At 42.7% G+C, this 26,372-nt stretch overlaps 1 protein-coding gene across 4 annotated transcripts in view; it reads right to left on the minus strand.

Moving 5' to 3' along the window:
- bmpr2b (bone morphogenetic protein receptor, type II b (serine/threonine kinase)) overlaps positions 1-26,372 on the minus strand; it is a 362,014-nt gene that overhangs the window by 279,184 nt on the left and 56,458 nt on the right. The window contains exon 1 of one of the 4 annotated variants that reach the window (XM_068036169.1): positions 7,664-7,746. The exons of 2 other annotated variants lie outside the window; for them this stretch is intronic. In XM_068036169.1, coding sequence (XP_067892270.1) covers positions 7,664-7,727 — 64 coding nt within the window. In that variant the 5' untranslated portion in view covers positions 7,728-7,746. Of the gene's footprint in view, positions 1-4,400; positions 4,650-7,663; positions 7,747-26,372 lie in introns of those variants that run through there. One more of the 4 variants, XM_068036171.1, reaches the window with a different exon arrangement.

Here is a 26,372-nt window from a genome sequence, read left to right on the forward strand (position 1 = left end):
AATGCAAAACAATGGCCACTTGGTCATGGTGCTGGTGAAGGTTTGGCACCTGTAGAAATGAAGTGATGAAGGGAGAAATTGAAGTGATAAGAGGAGATGGCCCTGAACAAGTCAGTCATACTGACCAAAATGACCAAAGATTCAATCATCAGTACATAATCAGTTAATTGACTATAGCAAGGCCAGTGATACAACTGACCCTGGGTTAGGGAAAGGAGTTGTCGTCCAGATTTCCTGTTTCTGGTGACTATTCAGCAACCTCTGCCGGATGTGAGTGCTTATGGGTGTGTGATTACTGAATCGGGCTTGGCTGTGATGCCCTCTACATCAAATATACTGCCAACACCCACCATCAATGTCCATATGTGAAGATTGAACACTTCTTTCAGATGCCTGGGGAAAATTTCCACTTGTGAAACTGTATTCCAATGAAGAAGCTTTAGAAAAGGAGGTGAACAAATTAGACAGAAAATTATGAAGTACCAAAGCATTGGAGATTTTCTGGCAAGGTGATACGTAAAAGCTAATGCCTTTCATGACATAGGAGCTGTAAATATATAGCATGTCGTGATGAGATGTACCTCCTGTACTATAGGACGCACAGCATGTCACCCATGTCAAGCTCAGCCACCCACTACAAAACTGAAAACTTAAGGCTCTGTTATAAAGGAAAAAATAAATGTCTGTCAATAATTTAGGAGGAAGCAATTCAGTCATGCCTCAGTTCTTAAATTGCATGGTTGAATCTCATCTTATACTGATCATCTGGAAAACACTGCACAGAATACAGGAACAGGGTCATCACTGAACAAACACACCAAAAAAAAGCAAGAACTTGTAATTATAAACCATTTTTTTACATCCATGTCTGACGAACTTGACTGAATTCTTTGATGAGGTAACAGAAGGCTGATCAAGGCAGTACAGTAGATGTTGTAGAGATGGACTTTTGGAAGGCATTCAACAATTGCCACACAAGAGGCTTATTAAGATGAAAAACCATGGGCCGAGAGGGGGGTTTTGACGACTGGGCAACTCTCAACCTCCATAAATTTGCCCAGGCATGCGCCATGGAGAGGTCACTCCATAACCACTGACCACCTCCAGGCGCGTATCCATTGTCTCTCGAGATAAGGAGGCCCAAAAGAAAGAAAAGAAGAAGGGGAAAGTGGCAATATGGATATGGAATTGGCTCAATGACAGGTGGTGCTGAATGGATGTTTTTCAGACTGTCAGATGGTCTCCAGTGGTGATCCCCAAATGTCAATTTTTGTCCATTACTCTTCTCAATTTTCAAAAATGACCTAGACTCAGGTTCAGGGAGCAGCATTATTACGTTGGCAGATGATATGAAACTTGGCAAAGTAGATGGTGATGAGTAAAATAAAAGCAAAATACTGTGGATTCTGGAAATCAGAAATAAAAACAGTAAGTGCTGGAAATACACAGCAGGTCTGGCAGCATCTGTGGAGAGAAAAAAAAAGTTCTGATGAATGATCACAGACACTGTTTCTCTCTCCACAGATGCTGCAAGACCTGCTGTGTATTTCCAGCACTTTCTGTAGATAGTGATGAGGACAGTTGTAGACTTCAGGGTGGCGTAAACAGGATGGTAAAATGGGCAGATGCATGGCAGATGGAGTTCAATACAGAGAAGTGTGAAGTGATGCACTTTGGCAGCACTAATACGGAAAGACAGTACACTATAAATGGCATGATTTTGAAAAATGTATATGAGTAGAGAGACCTTTTTGCCCATATACACAAATTAAAAGACAGCAGGGCAAGGTGATAAGGTGGTTAAAATGCATATGGGTTACCTGACGTACAAATCAAGGCATAGAATATAAAAGCAAACAGATCATGCTAGAATTTTATATTCACTGGTTAGGCCTCAGCTGCAGTGTTATGGACAATGCTGGGCACCACACTTACGGAAAGATGTAAAGACATTAGACAGGATACAGAGATGGTTTACCAGAATGTTACCAAGGATGAGGGACTTTAGTTATGAAAGGTTGAAAACATTCGGACATTTCTCTTTAGAACAGAGAAGGTCAAGAGGTGATCTAATAAAGGTTTCGACATAACGAAGTTTTGATAGAGTAGATAGAAAAAAACTATTCCCTCTGGAAAGTTGGTCAAGAACCAGAGGTTATGGATTTAAAATCATTGGGAAAAGACCTAGAAGGGAGATTAAGGAGAATTTTTTTCACTGAGAGTTGTCAGGATCTGAAACACTATACCTGAAAAGATGGTGGAAGATAATTTCATAAATAATTTTAAAAGGGAGCTAGACAAGTATTTGAGGATGAAGAACTTAAAGGATTATGGGCAAAGTGCGAGAATGTGGAACTAAGCATGACTACTCTTTCAAAGAGCCAGCCCAGGCATGACAGGCCAAATGGTCTCCAACTATGCTGTAAGTTTCTATGATCCTCAGAACATCCCAAAGAGCTTCACAGCAAACAAATTAAAGTATGGCCACTATTGTTTCATATGCAAACACGAAAGCCAATTTGCGCAAAGCACAGTCCCTCAAATAGTAAATGAATGAATGACCAGATAATGTGTTCTTTTGGAGAGACTGGTTGAGGGATAATTGTTGGTCAGGACTGGGAGAAGTCACTGATCTTCCTTGAATAATTCCATAGGATCTTCTGTTTCCCTGAATAAGCAGACAAGACCTTGGCTTAACATGGCATCTGAAAGATGGCATCTCCAACAATGCAGCACACACTTGGGTAGCTCACTGAAACGTCAACCTGGATTAGATGTTCAAGTCCAATGTTTGAAATTTTTCTATTAAATCCATTTGAACTGTGAAAAACAACCACCGTTACAATTATGGATTTTGCATTTCCAAATTGGGGTCAGTCCTCAGAAAGCATTTCTCTGCTCGCCACCCAACACACAATTTTGTCTCGTCCGCCCCTGAAATCGCCACTCTCTTGGTTGTAATGGCTACCATCTGATATCACACATCCAAGTGGCCATTCATGTGTGAGTGAAGAACATTTTTATGTGGTATTTGTCTCAAAGATTGCTCTGAACACTATTTTGATCATTGACAGACCAGTAATCTGTGTTTTATAGCTGATGTTTGTGCATGTCAGATGATAAGATTAGGCCCGGCTTTGATGCCCTCCACTGTCTGTTGACACTTCGGTGAGGTATTGGAGGAGGAACAGTGCTTGTGGAATCACACCCCAGCAAGAGTCAGCTGCTCCAGGATGTAGGGTCTAGTGTGGTGGGCATTGGGAAGTGATAAATCAGAAAAAAATACTGTGCAGCTCCACACGTAGTATCACTTCTACATTACAATGGTGACATTTCAAACATACTTGGTTGGCTGTAAGGTGCTTTGTGTTACCTGTACAGTAATTGTTTAACTGTAGGCAGATGGTTTGCATTAAATGGAAATTCACTTATGTCCCTATTAATAGACACAGATCTACACTGTGGTTATGGAGTTAGGATGTGCTTGCTTGTAATCTGTAACTGTGTAAATAAATGCTTATACAAGTGTGTAAAGATTATCCTAGCCAGTTATATCCTTCAAGAACTGGCTTTCTGGATTGTAACACTTTGGGATGTCCTTAGGTTCTCAAAGCAGCTTTATGAATGCAAGTCTTTTTTCTCTTGTCACTCCATTTCCCAACATATATAAAACTACAAATGGAAGCCATCAACTCCTGATGTGCCTTGCAAGACCCTATATAGGACTATCTTGAGGAAATAAAGGTATCAGCACTTCTGTCCCAAGGAATTATTTAAATATAAAATGAAAATCTCAGTCTCCTTTTCACATTAACATTTGAGGAGTTTTTACTAGTACAAACTGCAACAATCACACAGGATTGGGTCACGATCACATCGTTGGCCTCACTTCTGGATCGGGCACCCGAAGCGGCCTTGGCGGGATGTTGGTCGCGATCTTCCCGGTGGCGGCCAATTAAGAAGCTGCTCTGGGAGTCCTTTCCAATTAAGGACGGCGGATGGACCATGGAAGCAGTAGGTCCATTAGCAGGGCCCACAGTGACGTCCAGCCAGCAGCCCCACCAGGATAGTTGGGCACTGCTGAGGCAGATAGGAGACCGCAAAATGGAAGAGCTCTCTGTAGCATTGAGAAAAATTAAAAATCATGCATGGCCACTGCTGTCAGACCATCACTGTGGAGGAGGAACCACTCCACAGTATGGTTTGCAGCTGTGGCAGGTGCATCCTAGCGGGTCCGTGTTGGGGAGTGAGGAGGCATCGATGGACCGCCTGGCATGGTGCTTCCAGTTAAATTCCAAGCTCTGGCCTTAGCAGGAGGCCCATCTGCTATCGGGAAGAACCCGGGGGCACCATCAACATTCCCTCAATTGGCCCATTAATAGGCCTAATTCGCTACTCACCACAGCCGGTTTGGTAGTCTCTGACTTGGAGGCAGGCGTTATTTTGCAACTTTGCTCTCGGTCCTGCCTAACCCACCTCCATGGGTCCGGGAAAATTCAGCCCAGAGCCTCCGAGCCATAACTTCCCCCAACATCCAACATGGTCACTGTGGCATTTTCAGAGTCAAGCGCAATCAAAAGGTTGCTGATGTGGCAACAAGTGGTATTGGCCAAATACTAGAGGACTAACTCCTGGCATACACCTCTTGAAAATCAGCTCTACAACATTGCCTCTACAACCTCACACAATCCATTTCAATTTGTTATAGCCTGCTGTGAAGTTGTTCATTATTCAACAAGGTAAAGGTCAAGGTGACTGTGTGCAGCTCCTGTTTATTCAGTAGGATAAAGCTGTTTAACTGTGTGGAGTTCCTGCCTATTCAACAGGGTAAAGGTCATTTATTCAGTAGGATAAAGGTCACTCACCCTGTAACTATGATGCAGGGGAAGGGTACAACACGAGTCACAGTATAGCCTTTTATGTGTAAGCTGATAAAATGCACATGTATATTCTGGAGAAACTGTTTTCCCTCAGTCTATACACATAGAGCACTTCAGTGAATCCTTCCTTTCCATGACATACATGTATTTTATTAGTTTCAAGTTGACAAACATCTTATTTGCCTTCAAACAATAATTCCTGAGAATGAGAACAACTTGTTCTTAACTCGAGGTTGCATTGGCTGCACGGTGGTCTCTATAGCTAATTATTGAATATTAAATTCCTGTTTACCTCAGCAAAATGCATTGATGGAGGAAACAGACATTTCATGTGACTCCATTTTGTGCAAAAAATTGTTGTTAAACTTTTTCACACTGAGAACCTTCAAGAAAGCTCTGCCAGTAAATGCACTGATCTACTGAACCAAGAATAATTACCAAGAATGTATCAGTTTCGATCCATGCTTTGTGCTGAATTGGCTCTCAGTTGAGATGGTACTCATGGTGCCACTATTGGTCACAGCAATCCTTGAAGAAGACAAGGAAAAAAAATTCCAATGTTTCATCAAATAGACCCATGTCACATGTAGATTACAAACAGAATAAAGCTCCCTCTACAGTATGCCATTAAAAAAAAAACCAGTTAGAAACACCCGATTGCCTCCCCCTCTTCCGCGGTTACGGTCGCGCCTGGGTGTCCCTGGAGAAGGACCATGCCTTGTCCGCCGGTACGCTTGAGGCCATCCACGACCGGTGGGCACCGCAGGGACTGGAGTGCATCGTCGACACCGAGAATGGCATTTTAATTTGAGTTTTTTTTTTGTTTATTTATGTTTTTAATAAAATTATTTTAAAAATATGTATATAAAGGGGGCCTGAGGAAAGGCCCCCTCGACATAAAAGATATTAAAGGGGCCTGGGGTATAAAGGCCACCTTTAAAAAAAATCAGAGTTAGATACAAAAAGAAAAAAAAAAACAGGGTTAGATACAGAGTAAAGCTCCCTCTACAAAATAAAAGAAAAAAAAAGTTAAAAATATAAAGCTCCATCTACAATGCCTTTATGGAGAAATTCAGTCCCAACTTCACAAGATTCCCTCCTGACTGCACTAGTATGACACCTTTGCATTTTGCATACCAACCACCCTGTGAACTCTCCAAATGAAACTTTTACCAATGCCAAATGAAAGATTCACTGTGAGGTTCATGTCCCCTAAGAATTGGATAAGAAATTGGCCAAATTCAGGTAAACATTCAATTAGATAAAGAATGAGCTGATAATGAACAGTGGGCACTACTTATAGGATTTACTGAAGAAATTGATGCCAAGTTCCTAACTGTATCTAATCAAGATAAACATCAATAATTTGGAATCAGAAAAAATGTGCATTGATCAAATTTGCACAATGAGTGGGATGTCTGTCAACTATACAGTGCTCTAGTTGAGCTGACCTTTACTTTTTTTAGTTTTGCTACAGTGCAAACATGACCCTTGAAAGTGGTGCAAAAAAGGGGCAACAACACTTATCCCCAGTGCAAGAGGATGTAGCTATTAGCAGAGATTAGAAAAAATAAACTCCAGCCTTGAAAGGAATTGAATGAGAAGGTATGTACACTAAGTGGAATAGAAAAGGTTCATCCAGAGCATCACTTAAAGTTCAGAAATGACTGCAGGACAAAGGAATAGCAGAGCAAAGTAGTAAAAGGGCAAGTTCTGTGCTGATGTCAGAAAGCACTTCTTCAGGCAAATATGTAATGATCTTGAAAGGGCCCTAATGGAGATACAAAATGTGAAGTCATACATCATAGGTAGTTACTGCAATGGGGTCATACGTTTCTATGGAAAGATGAGCAATGTGAGCCCACTGTCTCCCTGATCTGTACCACTTTGTGATTTCACATAGGGCCTTTTCAGTGAGCAGAGGAATTCTTCATCTTCTCAACTCAAGCACTTAACAAGTCATCTGTTTCAATCTCATAGACATACATCTGCAGCCTTTATTTTTACTTTTAGTTCCAATGAGTGAGTCCAGTACTCAGCAGCGATTAGAAATCTGAGTCACAGCATGCATACTTCCAAAACTCTCCCCAGACAATAAAATTCCCACTTAACTTGACCTGAGTAACACAGAGAAAGGCTTCTGTTTGACATCATGTGTTGAACCAGTATAGCACAAACGCTGCTCCACCCTGCTCCCAAAAAAAGACTCTGCAACCCAAATTGCAGTATAGTTATAGAAAGATTAATGAACACTCAAGTATGATTGCTAGGGTGTAATCTAAAAGATGTTCAAAAGGCATCCTACACAATACTGTGGAATTCTTAAGGCAGTTTTGTCCTTGTTCTTGCTCAAGATGCAAAGTGTTCAGACACAGGATTCCTGGTTAATTTTTACACTCCCTAACGCAGTGGCATTGCAGTGCTGTACTATGTATGGCTTTTTACTACACTGGGTAATGGTCTTAACCAACTCGTCCAGTGTAGGAGACAGAAAGATAAGTTTGGTGGCAGTTCCACATTTAGAGTCCATAGGTTTTTGAGTCTAAGCCCCACTCCAGGACTTGAACACACAACTAGACTTACATTCCAGTGCAGCATTATGGGACTGTTGCACCATTCAGCAGTTCTCCAGCTGAGATATTAAATCAAGGCCCCAGCTGCCTGTTCCACTGGTTGTTAACAGGCAATGAAAGTCCAACGGCAGTAATAGCAGTGAATTCTCTCGACATTCTTGGTAGCATACCTCCCCTGAAGCAACTGCAACAAAAACAAGGGTCACTGACCTGAAATGTTAACTCTGCTTCTCTCTCCACAGATGCTGCCAGACCTGCTGAGTATTTCCAGCATTTCTTGTTTTTATTTCAGATTTCCAGCATCTGCAGTATTTTGCTTTTACAACAAAAACAGGTTGATTTTGTCATTTGTTTCATTGCTGCTTATGGGATCTTTCTGTGCATATTTAGTGGCAAAATTTTTGGACTCCAAACTAATCCATTCCACGTGAAGCACTTTGGGATTTTTCAGGGGGTGTGATAAGGTACTACAAAAAAGGCAAGCCCGATTAGATTGGAACTACTGGTTGTGCAATTTTTTTTTCTCACATCCCTGAGAGAAAGTATTTGGCTTCCACCTGGCAAGTGGTTAAAGTGACTGAGTGAAATCAGGAGCTTACTGTGTGGGGCATTAGAGATGCTGAGCCACACCCCATCATCCTGTATGTTGCAATGCTCCCTCGAGAATGACCCTTAAGTGAGACATTGGTTGTAACTGTGGCCCATAACAAAGTTGGAGTAACAATACATTAGGTGAGGGTCAGCGTCAACAGTACCATTAAACTTTAAATTTCAAGGTCTTGGTGGTATAGTGGATTATGACACTGAGCTTCTACCTCTGGAACATTGATTCAAATCCAGCCTTCTGGTGGGAGGAAAGTCCTTTCTCTCTTACTCCATAATGGCTCAGCAAGTGTATTCAATGAGTAGTCAGACTGCACAGGCCAGGAAACTTCAAGGTTCAGGTATGCTGTTAACTGTTCTTAGCTAGGGATGTGCTAGGAGTACTGACCAAAGTAGTTGCAGCTGGGGAAGTCGTCCAGGGTTCCTACTCTTTATCCATTCCCTGGCAATTCTCACCTATTGTGTGGACACAGAATGAAGACAGGATCAGAAGCAGATTTGATCACTGACGTGCAGATTGGCCACTTAAAGAGGAAAAGGGGTCCTGGCCCACATGGAATGCTGAGGGTTAAGGAGTTTAAGAAAAAATGGAGTCTGTGGTTGAGTTTCTTGAGTTTGTCTCAACACAGATCCTTGCAAGTTTAAGTCAAAAGCTATGAATAAGTTACCATTAAATTATTACTCTTACTAAGGACATCAGAAATGTAATGCTGCACGCTCTTACATAAGAAATAGGAGCAGGAGTAGGTTATTCAGCCCCTCAAGCCTGCCCCACCATTCAATAAGATCATGGCTGATCCATCCCAGGCCTCAACTCCTCTTTCGGGCCTATTCCGCATAACCCTCGACTCCCTGAGATTTCAAATATCCATCTACCTCCTCCCTTAAATACATTTAGTGACCCAGCCTCCACAACTCTCTGAGGTAGATAATTCCAGAGATTCACCACCCTCAGAGAAGAAACCGCATCTCAGTTTTAAACGTGTGACCTCTTATTCTGTAACAATGTCCCCTAGTTCGAGACTCCCCCACCAGTGGCAACATTCTCAACATCTACCCTGTCAAGCCCCCTTAAAATCTTATATGTTTCAATAAGATCACCTCTCATTCTTCTAAACTCCAATGAGTAAAGGCCTAACCTGTTCAGCCATTCTTGATAAGACAACGCCTTCATCCCAGGAGTCAGCTCTTTGGGACAACATTTAAGGTAGGAGTCACTCTGCACCTAAACTATGCTGGTTGCTGGCACTGTCAACGGGATTATGGAAAGTATTTCATTCTCCAGCATAGACATACCTCGCTTTAATAAGTACAAAACTTACAGGAGCACTCCAATGACAGCGCAGTACTGAGTCTCTCAGACTGGAAAATCTGAGATTGAATCTTCAGTCTGTGCTGAACTAGCTGTTCTCAGGCACTACAATGGGCCTCAGCAGGCTGGAACAGTAGGGGGGGGGGGGGGAAATCACCCAGAATTCCTGCTCCTAATCACTAACTCAATGCCATCCATTGGAACAGCACAAGTATTGACAAAAGAGTGCAGCATTTGGCTTAGCTCTGATGCTACAGTTACCAATGTGCTGCTTTGGCTCAAACATGATAAATGGCCACTTGGGCAAAATACCAGTGAGCAAATGGGCCCTGTGCGACTCTACCCTAGACAACAGTCACTGCCTTCAAGAGATGAAGGAGGCAAACTGGAAACCAACACAACAAAAGGAAAAGCAAAGCCAATTTCAAGCCCAAGGTGATCCAAAGGAAACAGTTAAACCTTCAACCCTTAATGTGCAAGTTAATGAAACAGAAGCTGACTTACTTATTCAGTAATGGATTCAGTAAACTGCAGGAAATACTGTGGTAAGAGAATTTTTATAAACAAGATTACTGTTCTTTCCACAACGATCCAAGGCATTTCAGCTATTGTTTTCTCCCCAAGTACAGAGACAGGATGCAGAAGGCAACATAATCTTTATGTACAACGGGGATGGAGGTCGGGCTGAGGCCATCACTGGGAGTCCACAGCACTGTCTCTGCGCTGTGACTTAACCATTATAACACATAGTCATCAGCAGCCAGTTGAGGCCAGCAGTTGAAATGTCAGCACGGGATTATTTTGTAAAAAGATGCAAGAATAGCGACTTGTGAATTATCCAAAAGGTGAAAGAGCACTGAACTCCAACATCTGTCAAAGTGCTCGATTCCTCCTACTGGCAAAGTTTATACTGCAAAAGAAAACTCTGGTACAAGAGCTGTATTATTATCCCATACTGCTCCTAAATATTAAAAATAAATTCCAATTTCAAACAAAAAACATTTTTCTTTCCCTCCTCTCCTGAAGGCACTGACTTTTGTTTAGATATAACCCAAGCAGCCACTTTTCATGGCGTCGGTGGTGTTGGCAAGCTGTCATCACGTCATGAGATCAGGGACAGGAACCTTTAGACCTGCAAAACTGAATCTAATCGCAGCACAAACCAGTGATTGAACTTGTGACCTCAGGTTCCAACCTCAAAACGGCACGCACCCCACACACCAGAGGGACATTTTCCACACAGGGATTATGTGGCATTTCTGAACAAGATTTCAAATTTAGTCTTAATTAAGGTAGTGACACCTTGCCTTGATGGCAATACTCTCATCTCTAAGACTCAGTGATAACAACAACTTGTATCCAGACAGCACCTTTAACAAAGAAAAACATCTCAAGATGCTTCATAGGAGCAGTAAAATTTGACACTAAGCCACATAAAGGGGTATTAGGGCAGCTGACTAAAAGCTTGGTTAAACAGCTGGGTTTTAAGGAGCAGAGAGAGAAAGACAGTCAGAGAGGTTTAAGTGGGGAATTCCAGAGCCTCAGCAGCTGAAGGCACTGCCGCTAATGGTGAAGTGATTAAAATCAGAAATGGGCAAGAGGCCAGAACTAGAAGAATATTTCAGAGGTGACAGAGATAAGAGGCGAGGCCATGGAGGAATTTGAAAGTAAAGATGAGTGGCCATTGTTTCTCCTGCTCCAGCAGAAAGGCTATTAATGCAAGCTTAACATATAGTGAGCACTGGGTAGCATTTAGAGACCAGTGTCTGGGCAGCTTCTGTTTCACTGGTGTGAAATTAACAGGTAATCATTAACAGGTGCTGGAGTTCTTTGATGCCTTTCTTCCTTGTAACATTAGTGTATCCATTCAGGAAAATATTTGACTTTGTCTATCCTCGTCAGGATATTGGATGGCTATTTGTTGGTGTGTGCATTTGCAGTGTACTAGGATTTCAACAAATCACAATAGTAGGCATGAAAGTTTTACTTTATTTCCAACAGAGCTGCAGAAAACACCCAGCAGTGTTTCTTTCAAGCTTAACCTGTGTTTGGTAAAAGCAGTTTGGGCTATGTGATATTAGGGATAAAGTATTGGTGGGTGCTGTGATGGCAGAGAGAGCAATTTGAAGTTATGTATAAAAAAGCATATAGCATGAATTGAACTGCCTTGTGTCATTTTCCCTACAGTGTATGAGTACCAATACACTAAATAAGCCTGGATTCTTCCTTCTGCCTTGGAGAGCCACAAGCAGACAAATCCACATCAACTTGGAGGGTGATGTGAACAGGGAATGAAGGACACAGAGGGGGTCAATTGCAACCAACATTACTTTTGCTATCTCTCCACTGGGCACAAGCATTAGTACATGACATAGTGAAACTTTAAGGACAGCCTTGCAAGACATGCATATTTTGGCAAAATTCCCTACTAAAAATACACAAAGTTACAAGTCATTGTGTAGGAATCAAAAGTTGTGTGGTGTCGCAACTGGATTCTGGGGCACACCCATATGTGTGCCAGACAGCAAAACATTTCCCCATCCTCCCATTGCTTGTCCCCTCTCAACAAAACAATGGAGGGAAATAAAATACACACACAGGGAAAGGTGGAGCAGTCAGTTACAAGAACAAATGTTCAGCTGTATTTCCCAGCAGCAGCCACTGAATAGTGATCAGCAGCAGGAACTCGTGTCTCCCAGGCTAAGATCAGTTCATTCAAACAACAACTTGCATATATATTCTTTCTTCTTTCTTTCTTTTGGGCCTCCTTATCTCGAGAGACAATGGATACGCGCCTGGAGGTGGTCAGTGGTTTGTGAAGCAGCGCCTGGAGTGGCTATAAAGGCCAATTCTGGAGTTACGATATAGTGCTTTAATATCGTAAAACATTTCAAGATGCTTCAAGGGTTTTGATTTTAAAAAAAGTTGGCATCAAGCCAAAGAAGGAGACAGTAGGACAAGCGACCAAAAGCTTACCTTTAAAGGAGGAGAGAGAAGTGGTAAGGCAGAGCAATTTAGAGAGGGAATTAGAGTTTGGGGCTGAGACAACTGAAGGTACAGCCAGCAATGGCACAGCAAAAGAAAAAGGGATGCACAAGAGGCCAAAATTGGAGGAACGCAGAGTTGGCAGAGGGTTGTAGGAGTCTGCAGCGATAGGGAGGGGAAAGGCCATGCAGAATTTGAAAACAAGGATTAAAATTTTTAAAATCAGGGTGTTGCTGGACCTGGAGCCAATGCAGGTCAATGAGCACTGGGGTGATGGGTGACCGGGAAATGGTGTGAGTTAGGTGATGGCAGCAGAGTTTTGGATGAGCTGAAGTCTGTGGAGGGTGGAAGAAAGAAAGGCCAGCCAGAAGAGAATTAGAATAGTAAAGTCTGGAAGCAACATGGATGAGGGTGACAGCAGCAGATGAGCTGAGGCAGGGGCTGAGACAGATGGTATTAGGGTGGTGGAAGTAGGTGGTCTTGGTGATGGAGACGATATTGGTAAAGAAGCTTAGCTCAGGGTCAAATGGGCTGTCGAGATTGCAAACAATCTGGTTCAGCTTTACACAGTGGCCAGGGAGGGAAATGGAATTGGAGGTGAGGGAATGGAGTTTGTGGTGGGGACCAAAGGCAATGGCTTCAGTTCTCCCAACATTTAACTGGAGAAATTTCCACTCATCCAATCCTGGATGCCAGACAAGCACCATGGGGCAGTGGAGGAGTCGAGAGAGGTCATGGTGAGGTAGAGTTGGGTATCTTCAGTTCTTTCTTTCGGGCCTCCTTATCTCGAGAGACAATGGATACGCGCCTGGAGGTGGTCAGTGGTTTGTGAAGCAGCGCCTGGAGTGGCTATAAAGGCCAATTCTGGAGTGACAGGCTCTTCCACAGGTGCTGCAGAGAAATTTGTTTGTTGGGGCTGTTGCACAGTTGGCTCTCCCCTTGCGCCTCTGTCTTTTTTCCTGCCAACTACTAAGTCTCTTCGACTCGCCACAATTTAGCCCTGTCTTTATGGCTGCCTGCCAGCTCTGGTATACATCTGTAATATGACGTGTTTTCAGATGATGTCACTCAGGGGCAGCATGTAGATGAGAAATAGGAGGGTGCTAATAATAGATTCTTGGGGGACTCCAGAGGTAACTGTGCAGGAGAGTAAGAGAAATCACTGCAGGAGATTCTCTAGTTGTAACTGGATAGCTAATAATGGAACCAGGTGAGGGCAGTCCCACCCAGCTGGACAAAATGAAGGAGAGGCATGGTCAGCCATTTCAAAGACCGTAGACAGGTCAAAAAGGATGAGGAGGGATAGCGCACCACAGTCACAGTCACAGAGGATATCATTTAAGACTTTGATGAGGGTCACTTCAGCATTGTAGTGGCACAGAAATCTGACTGGAGGGGTTCAAACATGGAGTTGTACCTGGTCTGGCCTACATATGACTCCAGACCTACAGCAATGTGGTTGACTCTTAACTGCCCTCTGAAATGGCCTAGCAAACCACTCAGATGTACCATACAGCTACAGAAAAGTCAATGGACTGCAGCGGTTCAAGAAAGTGGCTCACCACAACCCTTCTCAAGGGGAATTAGGGATGGGCAACAAATGCTGGCCTTGCCAACGATGCCCACATCCCATGAATGAATTAAAAAAAGGTACAGAAGAGCCCTATTACCAGATCCACAATACTGGCATCTGTGGGCCCATATGGGTTTTATTCCTTCTCAACTCAAAACTGGGCTACCTATGGTATAATATGAAGCCCAAGTTTCTATCCGCACATAATAACCATTTTGAGCACTACTACATAAAAGCGGCTCCCTGTCTTCAGTACTTGGATCAATCACATCCTGATACTGACTGGGGATTTTTGAATGAATGATATCCATGTATCAATGTAATTTTAGAAAACATAAAAGGAATTCTTTGCTGTGTTACTCCATCTAGGTAATGATAACAGGTTTCCTTCCCAAAAGAACATTAGTGAACCAGTCGAGTTCTTGCAAAAATCTGAAAGCTTTATTGTCACTTTTACTGATAATTTTTTTTAATTGGGTAAAAATTCTCAACTGCTATGGTGGTATTAATGCAAGTGGAATGGAAGATGATGCTTGGTAACATATGCTTGGTGGGTGTCTGGATTTCACTGCCCAGATCGGTGGTGGAAGCGGAAACGCTCAACTCATTTAAAAGGTACCTGGACATGCACGTGGAGTGCAGTAACCTGCAAGACTATGGACAAGGTGCTGGAAGGTGGGATTAGATTGGGTGGCTAGTTTTTTCAGCCAGTGCAGACACAATAGACTGAATGGCCTCCTTATGTGCCATAAATTTTCTATGGTTTTATGGTTCTAAAAAAAACGCTTGCCTCGAAGATCAGCAAACTCAGATCACACAAACATGATCCTAAATGGATTAAAAATACATAACGGAATAAAGAGGCAAAATGATCTCTGTAAATCTTTCAGACTAAAGGAGAAGAGGTTCCGTGGGACAAATATAGGGTTATGCAGAAACAACTCACAGGGTTGATCAGAGCAACAGAGAAAGATCATGAGAAAAGTGCAGCTGAACAGCCAACATGTATGAGTAAAAATAGTATTTCAGTATTGCAATAACAGGAGGGCTGTCAGAGAAGTGGTGACATTGAAAGGATACAAATGGGAATGAAACCAAGGATGACTATAAGGATACAAAAGCAAAATACTGCAGATGCTGTAAATCTGAAATAAAAACAGAAAATGCTGGAAGTATTCAGCAGATCTGGCAGCATTTGTGGAGAGAGAAACAGTTTTAACTCTGTTTTTCTCTTTCTCCACAGATGCTGCCAGACCTGAGTATTTCCAGCATTTTCTATTTGCATGTGAGTATAAGGATAACAAATATTCTGAATGATTATATCCTGAAAGTATTCACAAGGGAAGACATAAATGTTACAACATGGAAATAAGCCATTTGGCCTAACCAGTCCATGTCAGTGTTTACACAAATAATTCTAATCATATTTTTCCATTTATCCCCATATCTCTTCTACTTCATCCACTTACCCAATCTAATCTTGAATACTAACACAGTTTCTGCCTCAAAGTGAATTCCTATTTCTTAATGACTATGTAAAGAAGTTTCACCTGTCCTCTGTTCCAAATCTCTAGCATTTAATCTTGTATCTACGGGTCCACATTTTTGACCATTTTGACAGGAAACAATCTGCTTCTAACTATCTTGTTCCATCTTTTCATAATTTTAAATATGAGGAACAATACCTTCATCTAGGTAAGAGTACTGAGGCAAAAATTCAGAACTTTTGTATAAATGATATGAAATCGTGGACAACCTGAAAGCGCCTATAATTCAATACATCTCCAGGGTTAAATGGTTATTTATCCCAGGTTCTTGATAGAGACTAGAGAGGAGGTATGTGAGACAACACTATAAAGGAGGAACACAGGAACAGTAGTAGGCCATTGAGCTCATGGCAGCTGAAGGCACGGCCAACAATTAAAATCGGGAATGCTCAAAAGGCCAGAATTAGTGGAACACAGATACCTCGGAGGGTTCAGAGCCTGGAGGAGATTACAGAGATAGGGAGGGGCAAGGCCACAGAGGGATTTGAAAACAAGGATGAGATTTTTAAAATTGAGACATTGCTTAACCGGCAGCAAAAGTCAGTCAGCAAGGAGAGGGGTGATAGTTGAACAGGACTTAATGAGTTAAGACATGGGCAGCAGAGTTTTGGATGGTCTCAAGTTAGGGAGAGTAAAACATGGGAGGCCAGCCTGGAGTGCAATGGAATCAGCAAGTCTAGAGGTAACAAAGGCATGCGTGAGAGTTTCAGCAGCAGATAAGCTGAGGCAGGGGCAGAGTCAGGCGATGTTACAGAGATGGAGATAAGCAGTCTTAGTGATGGTGCAGATCTATGGTCGGAAGTTCATCGCGGGGTCAAATATGACACTAAGGTTGAGAACAGTCTGGTTAAGCCTCAGACAGTTGCCAGGGAGAGGGATGGAGTCAGTGCTTAGAGAATGAAGTTTGTGGTGGGGATTAAAGACTTCAGTCTTCCCAATATTTAACCGGAGGAAATTTCTGCTCATCCAGTACTGGGTGATGGACAAGCAGTCTGACAATTTAGAGACAGTGGAGCGGGCAAGAGAGGTGGTGGTAAGGTACAGCTGGGTGTCATCAGCGTACATGAGTACTGCTTTCAGATGATGCCACCAAGGGGCAGCATCTAGGTGAGAAATAGGAGGGGGCCAAGGATAAATCCTTGGGGGACACCAGAGGTTTCAGTGCAGGAGTGAGGAGAGAAGCCATTACAGTTGATTCTCTGGCTACGATAAGATTGATAAGAATGGCACTAGGTGAGTGCAGTCCCACCCAGCTGCACTAATCTCCTCCAGCCCCACAACTCTCCAAGACACCTGTGCTCCTCTAATTCTAGCCTCTTGAGCATCCCTGATTTTAATCGCTCCACCATTGGTGACCCTGAAGAGAGTTGGAAGGTGGCTCATGTGCAGCATAAACAATGGCATAGGCAAGACGAGTCAAATGGCCTGTTTCTATGCTGCAGATTCCACATGTAACTTTATGCTCAACATAACCAACCAATCCAAAGCAGGAACCAACAAAGCCAATAGAATGTTGAACTGTGAGCCAAGACAGTAGAATACCAATCACAAAAAATTATCAAATTGTACGAGGCTGTCAGAATGCAATTTCAGTACTGTGTCCAGTTCTAGTCACCAAAAAACAAGAGAGATAGTCAAGTGCAGGAGATAGTGCAGAGAAGAGCCATGAGGCCGATCCCAGAGTCAGGGGTTTGAGATACGATGAAAGAATAGAGTGGCTTGATCCCATACAGGCATATAACAGAGGAAATGGTATGGAAAAAGTAAATCCGAAATAACATTTATGTAGTCTTTAAAGCAGTAAAGCAATTCACAGAGGTGTAATCAGACAAAAGGAGGTAGATTTTAAGGAGCATCTTGAAGGAGACGACAGCAGTGAAAAGGTTGGAGGGGTTTAGGGAGGAAAGTGCAGCATGAGGGACTTCGATGACTAAAGGCATTGCTGCCAAAGGTGGGGCAAAGGAAGCGAAGATTGCATGAGGCCTGAGTCAGAGGAACAGGTATATACATAAGAACATAAGAAAAAGGAGTAGGCCATTTGGCCCTTTGAGCCTGCTCTGCCATTCAATAAGATCACATGGCTGATCTTCTAACACAAGTCCACCTTCCCACACTATCTCCATATCCCTTAGTATGAAAACATCTATCGATCTCTGTCTTGAATATACTCAATGACTGAGCATCCATAGTTCTCTGAGGTACAGAATTCCAAAGATTCATGACCCTTTGAGGGAAGAAGTTTCTCCCCCTCTCAGTCCTAATTGGCCAACTCCTTATTCTGAGACTATGACCCATAGTTCTATATTCCCCAGCCAAAGGAAACATCCTTCCAGCATGTACCCTGTCAAGCCCCTTAAGAATTTTGTATGTTTCAATGAGATCACCTTTCATTCTTCTAAACTCTAGGGAATATAGGCCTAATCTCTCCTCATAGGACAATCCCAGGAACCTTCTTGTGAACCTTCATTACACTTCTTCTAAGGCAAGTACATCCTTCCTTAAGTAAGGAGACCAAAACTGTACACAGTATTCCAGGTGTGATCTCACCAAGTTCCTATTTAATTGCAGTAAGACTTCTTTATTGTTATACTCCAATCCACTTTGTAATAAAGGCTAACACACCATTTGCTTCCTAATTGCTTGCTGTACCTGGATGTTAACTTACTATGATTCGTGTGCAAGGGCACCCAGATCCCTCCAAAGACCAACATTTCCCAATCTCTCACCGGTTAAAAAATATTCTGCTTTTCTATTTTTCTCACCAAAGTGGATAACTTCACACATCTCCACATTCTATTCCATCTACCATATTCTTTCCCCCTCACTTAACCTGTCCAAATCCCTTGGCAGCCTTTTTCAGTCCTCCTCACAACTTACTTTCTTAACTAACTTCGTACTGTCAGCAAACTTGGATACCTTACACTTGGTCCTCTCATTGAAGTCATTGACATATTTTGTAAATAGATGAGGCCCTAACATTGATGCTTGTGATATCCCACTAGTTACAGCCTGCCAACACAAGAATGACCCGTTGATTCCTACTCTGTTTTCTATTCGTCAACCAATCCTCAATCCATGCTTGTATATTACCCCCATCCCATGAATCCTAATTTTTTGTAATAACTCCTGTTGCACCTTATGGAATGCTTTCTCAAAATACAAATATACTACATTCACTGGTTCCCGTTCATCTACCTTGCTAGTTAAAGCCTCAAATAACTCTCAACAGGTTTGTCAAACATCATTTCCCTTTCATAAATCCGTGTTGTTCTGTCCAAACATATGATTTGTCTAAGTGCCCTGTTACAATGTTTCTCATAATAGATTCTCGCATTTTTCCCACTACTGACATCAGGCTAACTGGCCCATAGTTCAGTTTTCTCTCTCCCTGCTTTCTTGAATAGCAGTTTCACTACCTTCCAATCCAAAGAGACCATTCTAGAATCTAGCAAATTTTGGAATATCCACAATCTCTGTAGCCTCCTTTGAAACTCTAGGATGTAGACCATCAGGTCCAGGGATTTGTCAACTTTTAGTCCCATTAATTTCTCCAGTACTATTTGTTTACTAATACTAATTTAAGTTTCCCATTATTACCAGAACGTTTTTTGCATCTTCCACTGTGAAGACAGATAAAGTACTTGTTTAATGTCTGCCGTTTCCTTATTCCCCACTATAATTTCTCCTGTTCCTGCCTCTAAAGAGACTCACATTTACTTTTCTAATCTCTTTTTACATACCTATAGAAGTTTTTACAATCTGTTTTTATGTCTCTTGCGAGTTTACTCATTCTATTTTCTCTTTGATTATCAATTTTTTAGTCATCCTTTGCTGCATTCTAAAATCCTCCCAATTCTCTGGTTTATTACTCTTCTTAGCAACATTCTTAGTCTCTTCCTTTAAGCTAATACTATTTTTAATTTCTCTGTTAGCCACAGTTGGACCACTTTTCCCATGGGGTTTTCCTGCAGGGAATGTATACTCATTGCAAGTTCTGAATTAATTCTTTCAAAGTTCTGCAGCAGTTGTAGAGCTGCAAGAGGTTAAAGAGATAGAGAAGCAAAAGTCCATGAAGGGATTTAAACAGAAATATGAAAACTTTAAATTGGAAGCCATTATCAGTCAGCAAGGACAGGAATTTATGGGTACATGGCAGTTGGTGCTGGATTGGATATGGGCAGCAGAATTTGAGGAGCTGAAGCTTACAGGGGGTAGAGGATGGGAGACAGCCAGGAGAGCATTGGAATAATTAAGGTGAGAAAGGCACGGATGAGAGTTTTTAAATTAAAACAAGAAATGTTGGAAATACTCAGCAACTCTGGCAGCATCTGTGGAGAGAGAAGGGTCACTGACCTGAAACGTTAACTCTGCTTCTCTCTCCACAGATGCTGCCAGACCTGCTGAGTATTTCCAGCATTTCATGATTTAATTTCAGATTTCCAGCATCCGCAGTATTTTGCTTTTATTATATAGTTGAGTGTTTTAGTGGGGGAAGGGATTTTTTTTCCCAAAAACATACTTTATTTATAAAATTTGTTTAAAAAAATACATTACAAAACAATTCAAATTAGACATTTCATAAAGTGCAATACAGATATCAGTAGTGTATCGAGTGTATCAGGCCTGTGTCCTCAGTACCTTGCTCTACGGCAGCGAGGCCTGGACAACGTATGCCAGCCAAGAGCGACGTCTCAATTCATTCCATCTTCGCTGCCTTCGGAGAATACTTGGCATCAGGTGGCAGGACTATATCTCCAACACAGAAGTCCTTGAAGCGGCCAACACCCCCAGCTTATACACACTACTGAGTCAGCGGCGCTTGAGATGGCTTGGCCATGTGAGCCGCATGGAAGATGGCAGGATCCCCAAAGACACATTGTACAGCGAGCTCGCCACTGGTATCAGACCCACCGGCCGTCCATGTCTCCGTTATAAAGACGTCTGCAAACGCGACATGAAATCGTGTGACATTGATCACAAGTCGTGGGAGTCAGTTGCCAGCATTCGCCAGAGCTGGCGGGCAGCCATAAAGACAGGGCTAAATTGTGGCGAGTCGAAGAGACTTAGTAGTTGGCAGGAAAAAAGACAGAGGCGCAAGGGGAGAGCCAACTGTGCAACAGCCCCAACAAACAAATTTCTCTGCAGCACCTGTGGAAGAGCCTGTCACTCCAGAATTGGCCTTTATAGCCACTCCAGGCGCTGCTTCACAAACCACTGACCACCTCCAGGCGCGTATCCATTGTCTCTTGAGATAAGGAGGCCCAAAAGAAATACAGATCAGTATCTTTCAGTACAGTACATGAGGTGTTTCACTACCCTTGTCATTTCAGGTTATACTTACAACGTACGTTTGCATTAAATACCAAAAACAATCTCTGGTGCATACAGCCTCAGGGGTTTTTACACGAATTTTAACCCCTCGGTATACTATGGTGGGAGGGCTTACATAGTGGCCTTTCCCCATTGAGCCTTGGCGGCAGCGGCCACAAGCTTTAGTACTTCTCTCAGCATGTAGTCCTGGACCTTGGAAATGTGCCAGTCTACAACACTCGGTTGTGGACAGCTCTTTGCACTGGAAGACCAGCAAGTTTTGGGCAGACCAAAGTGCATCTTTCACCATATTGATGGTCCTCCAGCAGCAGTTGATGTTTATCTCGGCATGCGTCCCAAGGAACAGCCATACAGCACTGATTCCTGCATTACGGAGCTGCTCAGGAAGAACCTGGGCAAAAACTACTGCATCTCTTTCCAGACCTGCTTTGTGAAGGCACATTCCAGAAGGAAGTGGGCGACAGTCTCTTCCGCACTGCAGCTACCTCAAGGGCAGCGTGCAGAGGCAGTGACACGCCGGGCGTGCAGAAAGGATTGGGGAAGGGATGAGGCAGGAGCAGAAGTGGTTGATGTTACAGAAGTGAAAGAAATCTTTCTTTGTGATGTAGAAAATAGGTTGACAGCTCAACTTGATGTCAAGTAGGACGCCAAAGGTGAGAACAGTGTGGTTCATCTTAAACAATTCAATCAGTGGAAGTGGTGGTCATTTATTTCATTACTGTTTATGAGGCATTGTTGTACACAAATTGGCCACCGCATTTCCCCGCATTGTAACTGCAGAATCCCGCAAACAGCAATGAGATAAATGACTGGTTAATCTGTTTTGCTGTAGGTTCAGAATAAAATATTGGCCAGGAGCTCAAGAAAACTCCCTTGCTCTTCTTTGAATAGTGGCATGGAGTCTTGTACTTCCTCCTGAGCAGGCAGATGGAGCCTCAGTTTGATGTCTGATGTAGGTTTAAGAATTTTGACACATCACACGTGTTTAATACAGTTAGTAAGGCACTTCCCTCAGTACTGGTCTCATGTCAGTGAGATTATGTGCTCAAGTCCTAGAGTAGGATTTGAACTCAGCCTTCTGACTCAGAGGTGAAAGTGGCACCAAGTAAGTCAAACTGACATTATCTTTCTTTTTTGTCAGCAGAGCACATTTTGAGCTGCATAATGCCTGAATGAAGGACAGGTGGTTGTAGGTCAATCACTGGTCATGCCTGCAATTTGAGGTTGCTCATTGATTTAGATTTAGAGATACAGCACTGAAACAGGCCCTTCGGCCCACCGAGTCTGTGCCGACCATTAAACACCCATTATACTAATCCTACACTAATCCCATATTCCTACCACATCCTCACCTGTCTCTATATTTCCCTACCACCTACCTATACTAGGGGCAATTTATAATGGCCAATTAACCTATCAACCTGCAAGTCTTTTGGCTGTGGGAGGAAACCGGAGCACCCGGAGGAAACCCACGCAGACACAGGGAGAACTTGCAAACTCCACTCAGGCAGTACCCAGAATTGAACCCGGGTCGCTGGAGCTATGAGGCTGCGGTGCTAACCACTGCGCCGCCCCTTTTTATGACTTCTGCCTTATATAACAGTCAGTACATTATATGAAGCACTTAGATTTTTAGAAATTGGTATTTGGTCTAAATATTTGTTGGCTTGTTCCTGATTTTTATCTTCTGTGCTACAGTAATGAGAATCAAAATGTTCATTATCCACTATTCCACCCCCGTAACGTCACCTGAATTTACCCTGTCTCCGCTTATCTGATGAAACCCTCATTCATGCCTTGACTATGCCAACTCATTCCTGGATAGTGTCCCACATTCAGCTCTCCATAAATGTGAGGTCATCCAAACTCTGCTGCCCGTGTCTTAACTCGCACCAAATCCTATTAACCTGTCACCCATGTGCTCACTGACCTATGTTGGCTCCTGGTTGATCAAAGTCTTGATTTTAAAATTTTTATCCTTGTTTTCAAATCCCTCCATGGCCTTGCTACTCCCTATCTCTGTAATCTCCTCCAACCTCATAACCATCCAAGATATCTGCACTCCTCTAATTCTGGCCTCTTGTGCAACCCCGATTTTAATCGCTCAACCATTGGTGGCCGCACCTTCAGTTGCCTAGGACCCAAGCGCTGGAATACCCTCCCTACACCTCTCTGCCTCACTTTCCCCCTTTAAGACATCTCTTTGAGCAAGCTTTTGGTCATCTGACCTAATATTTCCTTTTGTGGTTCAGTGTCTTATTTTGTTTTATAATGCCTCTATGAAGCACCTTGGGACATTTTATTATGTTAAAGGTGCTATATAAATATAAGTAGTTATCAACTCATGATACTAAATTGGTCTGATTACCCTGTCCATCTTTTTCAAACTATATGTTGCACTTTTGTTACAAATCCACAAGAACAATCTGTATCAAGGACTTGAGAAGTGCCGAATCCCAAGGACTGTGGCTAAATTCAGGATGAACATTTGATATTGATGCAGTGTAAACAACATGCTTTTGGCCACCAGTTTGCAAATGGCACACACAGAGATGAGGTTCAGACAGAGGGTCGTGTAGCCAATAGTTTACAAAAGGGTTTACTGGCTGTCCTGGCTCTAGCTCCTTGGAAATAAAACCTTTTCTTCAAAGCACAGAATCATAGAATGGAAACAGCACAGGAGGCGGCCATTTGGCCCGTCATGTTCATGCCAGCTCTCTGCAAGAGGAAATCAGCTAGTCCTACTCCCCCGCCTCTTCCCTGCAGCCCTGTAAAATTTCTCTCTTCAGATAAATTATCCAATACCCTCTTGAAAACCATGTTAAATCTGCCTCCACCACACTCTGAGGCAGAGCATTCCAGATCCTAACCACTCGCTATGTAAAAAAGCTTTTTCTCATGTTACCTACCGATGGTTTATTTGCCATTCACCTTAAACTGTTATCCTCTGGTTCTCGATTCTTCCGCCAATAGGAACAGTTTCTCCCTATCTACTCTGTCTAGACCCTTCATGATTTTGAACACCTCTATCAAATCTCCTCTTAACCTTCTCTAAGGAGAACAGCCGCAGCTTCTCCAATCTATCCTCATAACTGAAGACTCTCATCCCTGGAACCATTCTTGTAAATCTTTCTGTATCCTCTCTAATGCCTACACATCCTTCCTCAAGTGTGGTGCCAAGAATTGAACACAATACTCCAGTTGAGATTGAACCAGTGTTTTACAAAGGTTCACCAGCTATCTTGTTGGCCCCGACTTTTCAGTCGGAGATCTTGGAGGTCAAGGAGCTTGTGCCAAGCCTTGCTTTTGTACTCTATGCCTCTACTTATAAAGTCCAGGACCCCATACGCCTTATTAACTGCTTTTTCAACCTGCCCTGCCACCTTCAATGATTTGTGCACCTATACTCCCAGGTCCCTCTGCTCCTGCACCCTCTTTTGGAATTGTACCCTTTAATTTATATTGCCTCTCCTTGTTCTTCCTACCAAAATGTATCACTTTACACTTCTCTGCATTAAATTTCATCTGCCACATGTCCGCCCATTCCACCAGCCTGTCCATACCCCCTTGAAGTCTAGCACTATCCTCCTCACAGTTCACAATACTTCCAAGTTTTGTGTCATCTGCAAATTTTGAAACTGTGCCCTGTATATCCAAGTCTAGGTCATTTATATCAAGAAAAGCAGTGATCCTAACACCGATCCCTGGGGAACCCCACTACATACCCTCCTCCAGTCCAAAACAGAACCGTTCACAATTACTCTGTTTCCTGTCACTCGGCCAATTTCGTATCCATGCTGCTACTGTCTTTTATTTCATGGGCTTCAATTTTGCTGAAAAGCCTGTAATGTGGCACTTTATCAAAAGCTTTTTGGAAGTCCCTGTACACCACATCAATTGCATTACCTTCAACAACCCTCTCTGTTTACCTCATCGAAAAACTCAAATAAGTTAGTTAAACATGATTTGCCCATAACAAATCTGTGCTGGTTTACTTAATCCACATTTTCCAAGTACTGTCAAATTTTGTCCCAGGTTATCATTTCGAAAAGCTTTCCCACCACTGAGGTTAAACTGATTTGGCCTGTAGTTGCTGGGCTTATGTTTACACTTTTTTTTGAACAAGCGTGTAACATTTGTAATTTTCCAGTCCTCTGGCACCACTCCTGTATCTAAGGAGGATTGAATGATTATGGCCCATGCCTTCGAAATTTCCACCCTTTCCTTAGTATTCTTAGATGCATCTGATCCGGTCCTGGTGACTTATCTTTAAGTACAGCCAACCGTTGTAATACCTCCTCTTTATCAATTTTTAGCCATTGCCGTGTCTCAGCCACCTCCTCTGACTTTACCAAGGAAGATGATGCTGCCAAAGACAGATGCAAAGTATCCATTTAGTACCTCAGCCATGCCCTCTGTCTTCATGCATAAATCTCCCTTTTGGTCCCTAATCGGCCCCACTCTTCCTTTTAGCATCCTTTTACTATTTATATACTATAGAAGACATTTCAATTCCTTTGTATATTAGATGCCAGTCTCTTTTCATAATCCCCTTGTCTGCTTGAGAGAGTTAGCTTTGTTGGGGCAAGAGAAACTGAAAAATAGGCATGCACAAACACCAGGGAGAGAAAGAGATCGACAGATAGACAATGATTTAAAAAAAGTGAAAGAAAAGGAGGAACACTGAAGCAGACAAAAAGACAGGAAGAATGGGAATAAAAAGAAAAGGCACAGAGAGAGTCAGGAAGATTGAAAATGAAACCATTCCAGCCTACCAACCCCCACCCAGATTGAACCAAAAGCCGTCTGGCCTCCAAGCAATGAATACCTGGCTCTACTCCAAGCTACACTTAATGAGCTCTTGGCAACTCCCTTGCATTGCAGACATCTTCCAGAGAACAAACAACAGAACTACAGAGACAGGATATGTTCAGAGAAACAAAAAAGGAGGAAAATCAAAAGAAAAACAATCACAGCTCCACAGCTGAGCAATGTTGTCTCTGGACAACATTCAAAACTTCCCAGGGATTTAAGTGTATAAAGTATTTTAGATAGGAGCCCTGGAAAGATCAGCCTCATGTATTGTGAATGGGTACAGCACTTTCTGAGCACAAAACATGACTTTTTTTTAAAAACAAAGCTGCAACACTGAAAGCACTTTGAAGTTTGCCATCTATAATCATAGCTGGAAAAGACAACTTTGCTGAAGGAGGCAGCTTGTGTATAGGAAGTAACCATGTGCACTTGTGATCTGCTGCATGGCCATGTCAGGTTTTCTTTCGTCAAACTTATTGACTCTTGGGGAGCCCAAATGTTAGTGTGTTAGGCAGCAGATAGCTGAGCCAGGAACATCGACATGGTCCTACACCTGGTCACTATATAGTAACCTTGGATGTAACATGTGTAAACGCGTGCGTTTTTGTGCAAGAGTGTGAGAAGGGGGAAGAGAATCAAACTCACCCTTAGACGGCTTTTCATTCGAGCTAGGTGGGGGTTGGTGGTTGGAATGCTTCACTGAATTCATGTTTAATCTCGCTGTCCCTCCTGGCTCTCAATGTGCATCTCTTT

This window comes from Heterodontus francisci, chromosome 7 (genome assembly GCF_036365525.1).
Source record: "Heterodontus francisci isolate sHetFra1 chromosome 7, sHetFra1.hap1, whole genome shotgun sequence".
Lineage (NCBI taxonomy): Eukaryota > Metazoa > Chordata > Chondrichthyes > Heterodontiformes > Heterodontidae > Heterodontus > Heterodontus francisci.